Here is a 12538-nt window from a genome sequence, read left to right as displayed (position 1 = left end):
ATGCATGAGAAGCAACAGGCAGACTCCATATTCCTAGATTTGCGGAAAGCAAGGTTCCATTTTGGGGCCCTTACTTTTTCTTGTGTATGTCAATGACCTTTCATCAGTAACATTACCAGATGCCAAGTTCGTTTTGTTTGCTGATGATACAAACATTGCAATAAATAGCAAATCAAGTGTAGTCTTAGAAAGATCGGCTAGTAAAATATTTGTGGACATTAATCACTGGTTCCTAGCCAATTCTTCGTCACTAAACTTTGAAAGAACACACTACATGCAGTTCAGAACTTGTTAGAGATGTCCCACGAGTATACGTCTTAACATAAAATGACAAGCAGATAGAAGAAGTGGACAGTGTTAAATTCTTGGGATTACAGTTTGGTGAGCACACAACAGAACTGCTGAAGCGTCTTAACAAATCTCTATTTGCAATGCGAATTGTGTCAGACATAGGGGATATAAAAATGAAAAAGCTGGCATACTATGCTTACTTTCATTCCATAATGTCATATGGGATTATTTTTTGGGGTAATTCATCAAGCCAAGCTAATGTTTTCCGGGCACAAAAACGTGCAGTAAGAGTTATATATGGTGTGAACTCAAGAACATCCTGCAGAAGCCTGTTTAGGGAACTAGGGGTACTAACTACTGCTTCCCAATATATTTATTCCTTAATGAAATTTGTCATTAAATATATATCACTTTTCAAGCCAACAGCTCAACTCATGGAATCAATACTAGAAATAAGAATAATCTTCACAAGGATTTAAAGTCACTTGCTCTTGTACAAAAAGGTGTGCATTATTCAGGAGCAAATATTTTCAATAACTTGCCAGCAGCCATAAAATGCTTAACAACCAATGAAATTCAGTTTAAGAGAAGCCTAAAGGATTTATTGGTGGCCAACTCCTCCTACTCCGTTGATGAATTTCTCAGTAAAACCAACTGATTTATATTATATATAGATTTATATTATATATATATAATATATTTTTTCATCAGTTCCCCCCAATATATATATATATATATATATATATATATATATATATATATATATATATATATATATATATATATATATATATATATGTGTGTGTGTGTGTGTGTGTGTGTGTGTGTGTGTGTGTGTGTACAATCTAACTTCTGCACCATTTCAGTGCAGTAATGTGTCCATTGTAAATAACTATTGTAGTAGTTATTACCTTATAAATAAATAAAAAAACATTTTTATTTTAAATTCAGTGCATTAGTATTTGTAAAATGAGTCTTTCGTATAGTGTTCATTGAAAAATGACGATCATTTCACTTGGGACCTGTGGAATGGTGGATTAGCTTATTTGTTTTAGTTGTACATATTTGTCATGTATTGTTGTTTTTCTGACATGTTCTACATTCTGGAAGACCTCCTCACTATGGATCAATTGGAATGAAAGTAAATCTAATCTAATTTGACGCATTGTGGTACTGCAGGCTGTCAACAAAGGTCCGAGCAGCAGGATTAGCTTCCCTCATATCTGAATGACTTTAAATGTTCTTAAATGACAGAACACGCATGTTCTCGTAGACGGCGAGTGTTCATCAGAGACAACGATATCGTCGGGAGTGCCCCAGGCAAGTGTGATAGGACAGCTGTTTATTTTTTATGTACACAAACAGTGTGGCCGATAGTGTCATCAGCAATCTTCGATTGTTTGCTGATGATACTGTGGTGTACGGGATGGTCTCGGCGCTCCGTGACTGTAGAAGGATAGAAGGTTACTGTGACGAATGTAACCTTGCTCTAAAGGTAGAAAAATGTAAATTAACACAGATGAGTAGTAGAAACAATCCTGTAACGTTCGAATACAAGACTAGTAGTGTGCTGCTAGACAGTTACGTCGATTAAATGTCTAGGCATGACGTTGCAAAGTGATGTGAGATGGCACGAGCACATAATAATGGTAGTGGGGAAAGCGAATGGTCGACTTCGATTTATTGGCAGATTTCTGGGAAAGGAGAAAGCATACGAAAGAGTTCTGCAACCCATTATTGATTAGTGGTCGAGTGTTTGAGATTCCCAGCAGGTCGAATTCAACGAAGACGTCGAAGCAGTTCAGATTTGTGCAGCTGGAGTTGTTACCAGTAGGACTGACGACCACGAAGTGTTACGGATATGCACTGTGAAGGCAGATGGGAATCCAAGGAGGGAAGACGACGTCGCTCTTTTTGGGAAACACTGTAGAGAAAGTGTACAGAACCGGTATTTGCTGCAGACTGCACAACGATCCTGCTGCCACTCAAGTACGTTTGGCCCGGTTGCATATCTGCGTGTATTACTGTTTGTAGGGCACTAGGGATGGATAAGGAGGTGAGCTGCAGTAGGGGTAGAGTTAATGGCTGCCAGCATACACCGTGAACTGAGCCACCAAAGCGTCTATGATAGTGGAAAGGAGGACAGATCATTTTTCTTGGTGTACTACAGCATAGAATGGACCAGTGGACTATTATAATCAGAGACACCTGTTGTCATTGTCGTTGACATCAGCTACAGAAGCTGGTAAGACAGTGACAAAGGTGATGTATAATTTACTAAATGCGTTATTGTCATACTGGACAAGGAAGAGGTGGGAAGGCAAGTTGTCTGAAAGAGGGGACTAACAGAACAGCTGTGTCGATGTCACTAACACCACGAAACGGTGCAGGTATGGTTACTTGTGAATAAATATATTAATGTCTAGATGTACTGTGACGCAAAATAGATCGGGAACCAGTTCATAAATGTTTTGCCAGTCAGAAAGTCCTCATTCAAGAAGCATGTAGAGACGTCAGTGATCTGTCCTGTGCTGTGTGCTTGTAATTTTATTGAGTGCATCAGCAAGAGGTGAGGAGGCGAGAAGTAGAAGAGACGGGATGGAGTCACTTGTGGTTAGAGTGAGTGATCTTGGTTACTGAAGTAGTTACTATTGTCGTAAGGTGATGTCTTCATGTCTGGATGGAATGAACTGCAGAGATGAGCAATGAGAGATTTAAGTTCTTTGCAGGCAATGTCTTTGATCTTGGGTGTTGAACCATGTATGGAGTGCTAGATGGAGAACTTTATCTGTGGATCGAATACAATGTGGAATGAACCGGTGGGAGGCAAGCAAGTAAGCAAGCAAGCAATTGAAAATCCAAGATAGAGTCAGTGTGGTCACACTCTGATACCGAACGTGACAGGTTACTGTGTGGGTATAGGGCTGTGTGAAATGGACCAGGGAGAGGTTGGGAGGCGAGTAGTTCAAAGGTAAAGTCATTTCTGACGATTTCAGAGACTTTCAGGATTTGAAACATACAAGGTGGTAATACTGAAGTAAGGGCGGAGATTCGTGTCTGGGTGTGTTTCTGAGTGAATGCACCAGGGAGAGGTAGGAAAGGGAGACAATGGAAGGCAGAACGATGTATAACTAATATCGGACAATGTGGGCAATGAAGTAAGAAGTAAGGACATGGATTGACGTTGAGTTGTGTTAGTGTAGGACCACAAACAGACAGGGAGAATGGTAGTTGGCGAGCAATGTGATCTACTGTCAGCATTACTGATCTCAGAGGATTCCAGGGCTGTACTGTTGTGTGAAATGAAGTTGGCAGAAGAATGGAAGTAGATGGTTGGAGGATGGAGGCATCTGCAGCCACTGCAGATAGGATAGTTGTGTGGGGACTGGTTCATGTCTGGTTGTGTCGCAGGATAGACCAAACCAGCTGGAGGTGGGGCCAGAGTAAGTGACCAATGTTTGTCTGGGGATCTGTCCATAGCTGGGTACGTTGTTGGATAGAAGAGATGATCAAGAGGTGAGGGGTGTGCAGCTGGCAAGCATAGTCACCTCCAGACAAGTTGCTGACTGAGCAGTTAGGTACAATGTAAAGGTTTAGGTTTTTCATCTCAGTAGCTATACATTCAGCATGGTGGCTTACCAACCGAAGGGGCTGACCAGGTCGGAGATTTTCTCCACTTGGTGAGTGGACGTTGTGCTGTCCTAGCGTTTCTATCGTCAGAAATGACATTCTACTGTTGAGATGGTTGCATTCAGGTGCAAATAGAGAGAAGTTCTTGCATCCCACTTCTGACGACAATGTATGGTTGGTCGAGCAATGAGGACTTAGAATTGGGTATCCAGGGCTGACATTAAATGATTTCAGCAAACAACTGTGGTGGTCTCTTGTCAACAGCTTTAGCTGGACAGAATTGCCTTGGTGCTGAGAGACAGGCACCTTTACTCGTGTGGGCACAACCGAAGCAACTCTTGGAGGGAACCTGTGAAGATTAGACTGCGGCCTTTGAAATATGATTTTTTTTAAACAGATTACCTAAGATATTTATGGCCTGGCTCCTACCTTGTACAGCAGTATGGGCACATCCCAAAAGCCAATAAAAACAAAAGAGGTGTAGGTTGATATCGATATTTAATACTGTAGAAAATGGAACAGTAAGATATATGGAGGTGGATAGTTAGACAGCAGTGTAATCTACCTTCAGTACCAATGACTGAAGATATTTAAAGATATACTGGGTGATCAAAAAGTTGGTATAAATTTGAACACTTAATAAACCATGGAATAATGTAGATAGAGAGGAAAAAACTGACACACATGCTTGAAATGACATGGGGTTTTATTAGAACAAAATAAAAACCAAGTTCACAAAATGTCCGACAGATGGCGCTGGACAGCAAAACGTCAGTGACTGCACATGACAATCGTGTATAAAAGGAGCTGTAATGAGGGAGAGAATGAGATGCGACAGCAGTCGCAGCATGTTGACATTACCTGAAAAGGCGCTTTTAGTGAAGCTGTATTATCAGAATGGGGAATGTGCTAGTTCAGCGTTACGATCCTATCACCGTAGAAAGGGGATTCGAACTGGTAAAGGCCCGTTGACAAATGCAGCTGTGGCGAGAATGATTTCGAAGTTCAAAGCCACGGGTTGTTTAGACGATAGACCCCGTAGTGGCCGATCGAGCACAAGGCGTAATGCTGCTGAGACAGTTCAGGAAGAAATGGAGACTGTAGCGGGTTCGTCTGTGCACGGGGAAGTCAGCGCTCGTGCAGTCGCACCTCGCACCGGCATTCCATACACTACTGTTTGGTTGGCACTTAGGCATACCCTCCGATGCTATCCGTACAAACTCCATCGGCATCATGAACTGTTACGTGGCGATTTAGTGAAGCGGAGGGCATCTGCAGTGTGGGCGTTTCAAAAGATGGCGGAAGATGACGACTGGTTGAGTAACGTGTTGTGGACCGACGAAGCCCATTTCACGTTCGGAGGGTCTGTCAACGCCCACAACTGCAGAATTTGGGCTACCGAAAATCCTAGAACTGTCGTGGAAACTCCATTGCACAGCGAGAGAGTCATGATATGGGTTGGATTTACCACATGTACCATTATTGAGCCTTTTTTCTTCGAGGAAATGCGTGACTCTGGTTTTGTAACTGCTACCGTGACGGGTGAGAGGTACAGCGTTACAGAATCGCATCATCCCCAGCCTGGCTGATAAACACCTGCTGGAACGTACGATGTTTATGCAGGATGGCGCTCCACCCCATATTGCTAGACGTGTGAAAGATCTCTTGCGCGCGTCGTTTGGTGATGATCGTGTACTCAGCCGCGACTTTCGTCATGCTTGGCCTCCCAGGTCCTCAGACCTCAGTCCGTGCGATTATTGGCTTTGAGGTTACCTGAAGTCGCAAGTGTATCGTGATCGACCGACATCTCTAGGGATGCTGAAAGAGAACATCCGATGCCAATGCCTCACCATAAATCCGGACATGCTTTACAGTGCTGTTCACAACATTATTACTCGACTACAGCTATTGTTGAGGAATGATGGTGGACATATTGAGCATTTCCTGTAAGGAACATCATCTTTGCTTTGTGTTACTTTGTTATGCTAATTATTGCTATTCTGATCAGACGAAGCGCCATCACTTGGACATTTTGTGAACGTTTGTATTTTTTTAGTTCTAATAAAACCCTATGTCATTCCAAACATGTGTGTCAATTTTTACCTCTCTATCTACATTATTCTGTGATTTATTCAGTTTTCAAATTTATACTGACTTCTTGATCACCCGGTATATTGCTGTGTGGAGCAGTGAGAAACATCAAAGGAGATGGTTGAAACATAATGATATATAGAGAGAGTGCCAGCATCACTGAGCATGTCTATATGTGTTTGCTGGATGCATGAGAGAGAGGTAGGGAGACAGGGGATTGGAGGTGTCTTGTCAGGTAGTAATGCAGGTAGGGTATCATCTCATGTCTAGATGTGTTGCTGGGTAGAAAGGCATGGAAGAGGTAGGGAGGTGAGAGTTGCAGGACATCAGGGTACACACATGTGGAGATCAGTTAAGGTCCAACGTGTCGCAGGATAGAACAGAGGGACAGGGAGACGGAAGGATGGGGGGTGGAGTCACCTGCGGTCAGCCGTCCGCTCTTGTTCAGCAGAGTCGGCGTGCCGCAGGCGGTGGAGCAGGCGGAGGGCGGCGGGGGGCAGTAGCCGGTTCCGCCACCCCCGCGCACGGCCGCGGGGGCGGGGCCGCTCCCGGCGCCCGGGCTCGGGCCCGGGGCCGGACCGCCGCCGCCGCCGCCGCCGCCGCCGCCGCCGCCAGCCGCCCCCGGCTGCTCACCGGGCTCCCGCTGCTGCAGAGGCGGCTCGTCCTCCGAGTCGGCGTCCAGCAGGTCGAGGCCGGGGTCCGGCAGGGCGGCGGGCGCGCCGCTGGTGACGGGCGTGGGGGTGGGCGCCGGGCCCGCCAGCGGCGGCGGCGCCTCCGCCTCCGAGTCCTCCTCCTCCGCCTCCACGTCCGGCCGGGCGCCACCACCACCGCCCCCGCCGCCCTCGCTGGAGCTGCGGCGGCGGGTGGAGGCGGCGGCGGCGGCGGCCGCCTTGGCCGCGGTGGCCGTCAGGTGGCACGAGATAAGCAAGATGGCCGCGGCTCGAGCCGCACCTGCCCGCGACGCCGGCACCGCGACGCCGCGCGACGCGCACGCGCGCGCCGTTCCCGCCAGGCTGACCAGCCCGTCGCTGGAGGCTCGCCGCGGCGGCGCGAAGCCGCAGCCGCCCGTCGAGGAGCCGGCGGTGCCCGCGCTGCGCTGGCTGGAGGCCCGCGACGGCGGCCGCGCCCCGTGCACCGCCAGCGGGATCCCTGCGGGCAGCGGCGCGGGGGCGGCCCCTCTCAACACCGGGGCTGGCTGCGGCTGGGCGGCGCGGGGGGCCAGCGCGGCCGGGGTCAAGCCATGCGGGGGAGCGCGGCGTGGCGCGATTCGCCGGGTCGAGGCGCTAGCTGTGGAAGCTGCGAGGCGCGGCCGACCTCCGACATTACTCGGGACTGTGGGCAGCCAGAGCCCTGTAGTTTGGTCAGTGCATTCCTCGAGCATACACGACAGCTGTGTGGAGCCAGGCAGCCGGAGAGCCAGTCGTGCGAGGGCGTGCAACCCATTGGATGAAACTTCCTGGCAGATTAAAACTGTGTGCCGGACTGAGGCTCGAACTCGCTACCTTTGCCTTTCATGGGCAAGTGCTCTACGAACTGAGATACCCAAGCATGACTCACGCCCCGTCCTCACAGCTTTACTTCTGCCAGTACCACGTCTCCTACCTTCCAAACTTTACAGAAGCTCTCCTGCGAACCTTGCAAAACTAGCACTTCTGAAAGAAAGGATATTGCGGAGACATGGCTTAGCGACAGCCTAGGGGATGTTTCCAGCTCAGTTGGTAGAGCAGTTGCCCGAGAAAGGCAAAGGTCCCGAGTTCGATTCTCGGTCCAGCACACAGTTTTAATCTGCCAGGAAGTTTCATATCAGCGCACACTCCGCTGCAGAGTGAAAATCTCATTCTGGAACCCATTGGATGAATTGCTAATGGTGCCAGCTGCTGGAACTACTAGACACGGTCTCCGCTACTTTTTCGTAGGACTGGGAGCAACTAGAAGCGCGAGATTTATCTAACAGTACTCCTGCACGTGTTCAACACACCTTAAGTGGCTGTGCCGAGTGAGCGACTGGCAATCAACCCGTGTTGGCAGTCTGGCTTGATGGATCGACCACTATCTCTGTTAGCTCTGAGAACACTGCTGTGAGCCAGATCGCTGGTCGATCATCAGCGATCGGCTTGTTATGTTTGACGCGTCCTCGGGCATGAGCATCTTTGCTTTTTCAGCTGGGGCGCACAGGACGAAGCATGGCGCTGCGCGACTCACTGGGTCGGGCGCTAGCTGTGGAAGCTGCGAGGCGCGGTCGACCTCCTACATTACTCGGGGCTGTGGGCAGCCAAAGCCCTGTAGTTTGGTCAGTGCATTCCTCGAGCACCGAAGACAGCTGGGTGGAGCCAGGCAGGCTGGGAGCCCGTCGTGCGAGGGCGTGCAACCCATTGGACGAATCGCTAGTGGTGCCAGCTGCTGGAACTACAAGGTGATATCTCTGGTATTCTTTCTTACGACTGGGAGCAACTAGAAGCGCGAGGTTTAGTTTACAGTACTCCTGCACACGGGCAACACACCGTAAGTGGCTGTGTGGAGTGAGCAACTGGCTATCAACCCGTGTTGGCAGTCTGCTTTGACGGATCAACAGCTATCTCTGCTAGCTCTGACAACATCGTGGAGTAGCCAATCTCCCGGTGTTGTCGGAGCTATTAATAACTGTGTAGCAACGTTTCTCTGCTTTGAGTTTGTGATCAGAAATTGCGTGTATGTTATTACCCCCTTGCATGATCGTGGATCTGAACGCTATGTGTGCGTCGTAAAGAAGAAGAAGAAGAAGAAGATGAAAAAAATTGTTTTTTGGCTGTGGACCTTCTGCACGCCGTTGTTTTCCCATGGACAGCGTAGGTCAGTATTTGGATAAGCACGTTGTAAAATGGTAAATTACCTTGTGCTGTCTGGCGGAGAGATAGAGTGGACTGTAGCCAATTAATTTTATGGATGTCTGAAATACGAGATTATGTTAATGTTCACCAACATCTGTTGTGTTTTGGTACATAGGCATATTTAACTTTCGTCGTTGTTATTGTGTATATATTCTTGTGTTAAGAAATTTAGTCCCCGCGGCATTTAAGTGCTTTATTTAATCTTATTTAAGGTAGTGCTAGAGTTTCTATTTGGCAATCCGCCTAGCCACGACTGGTGTCGGTTGCTCGGTCTGTCTGAAATGTCCGGCCTACTTGGTAGAGACTGTTGTTGACTTGCTCTCCTAAGCTCTGAAGTCCCGTATTGATACTAAGGCGATAGTTCTGCCGGAATCTCATTTGCAGAAGTTATCAATTCTTGTGAGCACAAATAAAGCTACCTTGGCCTCTGTAATTTTCGTTCGCTGGCCAACATGCTTTGGTTAATGATTAAAGATCGCCAACTGGTCTTCGTCCAACCTAGTGGCTCGTGTTAGATGAGTTCGGGTAAATTTTTCCTCCCCCTGGTGGAGCCATCCTCTTTGCTGAGCCACGCTGGTGTAAGAGTTGCCCGAGTGTCAAGCAGCTCTGGATAACCTAAGTATTATTAAGATAGTTCTAGGTTTGGAGAAATTGCTGTTTGGTAAAATTTAGCCTTCTGGGTCGGTAATTCGGCGTATTCCACGATCCAACATTGTTATAGAACTGAAAGATTTGGTTTTGATACATTCACTGACACTTTCTTTACTTTCTTTCTTTTGCTTGTCCAATTTTTCCCACGGATACGCAGGGTCGGAATGGTTAATCGGATGTGGAAATGGTAGTTGAAGGGGTGGCTGGATGCCCTTCCTGCCGCCACTCCATACCCCCGGGAAGGAATTAATGTACCCCAACTGTCTGCGACTAGTGTAATCCATGGAACAGTCCAGAAGTGTTCAGATGCCTGCGAGCCGTGTAACTGAGGCGAGACGTGGGGGACCAGCCCGGCATTCACTTAGGGGGATGCGGAAAACCGCCTAAAAACCACATCCAGGCTGGCTGGCACACTGGCCCTCGTCGTTAATCCGCCAGGCGGATTCGATCCGGGGCCGGCCCGCCTACCCGAGTCCAGGAAGCAGCACGCTATCATGCTCGGCCAACCTGGCGGGTCGATATATTTACTGAGACGTGACTTAATTATTTGCTATTTATGTTAATTTCTTTAAATAAATGTTCTTTAGTTTGTAGCTATAATTCTTAATGAGTGATCGTCCTTAATTGCGTAAAGAAACATTTAATGTTTCTGATTGTCCCCTATGTCACCTACTGACTTCATTCAGAGACTGTAAAGGTTATTCTTGCTCAAATTTATGGGACTTTATTAACCGTTGATCTTTATCGTTTATGGTCTCATAAATATGTTGTTAAAAAGGAATAATTTTAGATTCCTATTCTTTATTAAGTAATTCTTAAGTTATATAGCAAATATTACGAGTACAAATATTCTCTCATTGTTACACTCACTTGTTCTGTGGTTTGCACTAAAGGGTGTGACAATAAATGCAAAATCTAAAGCGAAGCGTTGGGGCGAATTAATCCTTTCCCTTATCATTACCCTTAAAGATAATTGGCTGTTTGTCGCTTGTTATTGAAATTGATTGGGAGAATAGTTTATTGATTGACCCCGTAGAAAGAGTATATCAGATGGTAGATTTGAGCGTGGTTGTTCCCCTTTGATCAGTGGGGGGGAGTGTAAACTAACTGCTTCACTCTTTTGCATTTGCTGTTGATCCCTCTATTTGCCGAGTGCTGCTGTTTGTGATATTTCGGTGACTACCGCCGGCATAGAGCAAGGTTATTGCCCGGGGCTTGCTCTGTTAAAAAAGCATCAATTGATTTATGAACTCGGGATTCGGCAGCAACACGTGCAGGGTGGGGTGTCCGAATTAACTGCTAGATTGAACGGGGCATTGCATAACCCGGTTGTAATTGCTGGGAAGGTGATAGGGCAAGTTAGTGACGCCCTAAGTTTGATTAGTCGGGGAGTTGAAGACATGCTCCGAAATGTTAAGTTTCCACAGGGGACCTATGCGACTCCTAAGCAGAGGGGGCGGGTGCAGGCCCAGTTATGCCACTGGTCCTCTTGTATTCGAGATCTGGAGGCGTTCTCCTTGAATAAGGAACAACAGGACTTGCTCGAGCAACTTGATCGGGAGATCAATGAATTGCAGGGCAAGGCGGGTGTATTAGGATTGGAACGAATTCGTGATGATGATGATGAGGAGGAGGAAAGTCTGAGCTCTACCGGGAATAATGAGCAGAGTTTGAGTGGTCAAGGGCCTAAGATCCGAGGTCCGAGTATATTTGCTAAGTTACCAAATCCCATTACAGATTTGTTCCACGGGATTTTCCAACTAGCTATTGATGATTTGGACCAAGTGCAGAAGGTCTTGCGGTTGAGTGTAAGTCTTGAAATTCACCCGGACGCTCTGAAAGTCTCCCAGTTATTTTACATTTGCTATACCCGTTGTGTAAGGGTGTGCTTACTAAGCTCCTCTTGGAAGTCTTGCGTTCCTTTATGGGGGTCTCAGTTGTCCAGGCATCCAGGCAGGTTGTTAATGATCGATGATTTGTCTGAGCCTCTGAGTTCGTGAGATGTTCTTCAGGAGCTGGGACTACCAATACCAGCAGCTTTGCTAGGGATGGTAGGCATGTGGGTTACATACCTCCTGTTGTTATTTGACACGTGTCATTAAGACGTACGGCGACCTCCTTCACTTTGGTTGATCTGGTTCATACTGGGCAGGCATACTCATCTTTAGAGAATCATAGTGCTTGGGTGGTGGTTCTCAGGGTAGTAGGTTTCACTCCCCATTTGCCTTTTGCGAGTTTCCAGAAAATATTATTTCTGGAGGCAACCTTCTGGCGGACCTTTTCGCAGTAGTGTCTATATGTCAGAGATGTATCCTGTCTTCAAGACATGGTCGACTTTCCTGCTTCGATGACGGAAGTCGCAACCCTCTGCCACAAAATGGTTCAAATGGCTCTGAGGACTATGGGACTTAACATCTGAGGTCACCAGTCCACTAGAACTTAGAACTACTTAAACCTAACTAACCTAAGGACATCACACACATCCATGCCCGTGGCAGGATTCGAGCCTGCGATCGTAGCGGTCGCGCGGTTCCAGACTGAAGCACCTAGTACCGCTCGGCCGCCAGCGGCCGGCCCCGACCCTCTGGCATTACAGGGTTCTGAATTGTAGCGTGTAACATGGCTGTGCGTAGCTTAACATGTCGGTGTACTAGAAAGAACTTGCTGTAATCGAGTTTCTCCATACATGCGCTCCCACTCATTCACTATGACCACAGCCGAACAAACAGTTGCAGCAATCTGACACCTCGAGTTCACTGTCGTCGGTCATCCTCCATATAGTCCCACCTTGGCCCCATCAATTTTATTTCACAAAATATTATGGTTATTTTAATTAACTTGTTAGAAGTAACAATACGAAAAGATTATTTCCCAACGTTTAGTCTTCTAAGGGAGTGGAGATGGGTGGCAGGACATACAGGATTATTCGTAAGAACATCCAGGTTTCAGAAGATAACTGTGCAGCAACTACAACACATACTGAAAACGGACACACACATCAGTGGACA

General features: G+C 47.2%; 1 protein-coding gene across 1 annotated transcript in view; it reads right to left on the bottom strand.

Annotated features, from left to right (window-relative positions):
* Positions 1 to 12538, bottom strand: part of LOC126428349 (uncharacterized) — a 657372-nt gene that overhangs the window by 73555 nt on the left and 571279 nt on the right. The window contains exon 5 of the mRNA XM_050090281.1: positions 6964 to 7161. Coding sequence (XP_049946238.1) covers positions 6964 to 7161 — 198 coding nt within the window. The remainder of the gene's footprint in view (positions 1 to 6963; positions 7162 to 12538) is intronic.

This window comes from Schistocerca serialis, chromosome 12 (genome assembly GCF_023864345.2).
Source record: "Schistocerca serialis cubense isolate TAMUIC-IGC-003099 chromosome 12, iqSchSeri2.2, whole genome shotgun sequence".
NCBI lineage: Eukaryota > Metazoa > Arthropoda > Insecta > Orthoptera > Acrididae > Schistocerca > Schistocerca serialis.
Note: the sequence above shows the minus strand (reverse complement) of the source record. Positions and strands in the feature narration are given on the sequence as shown.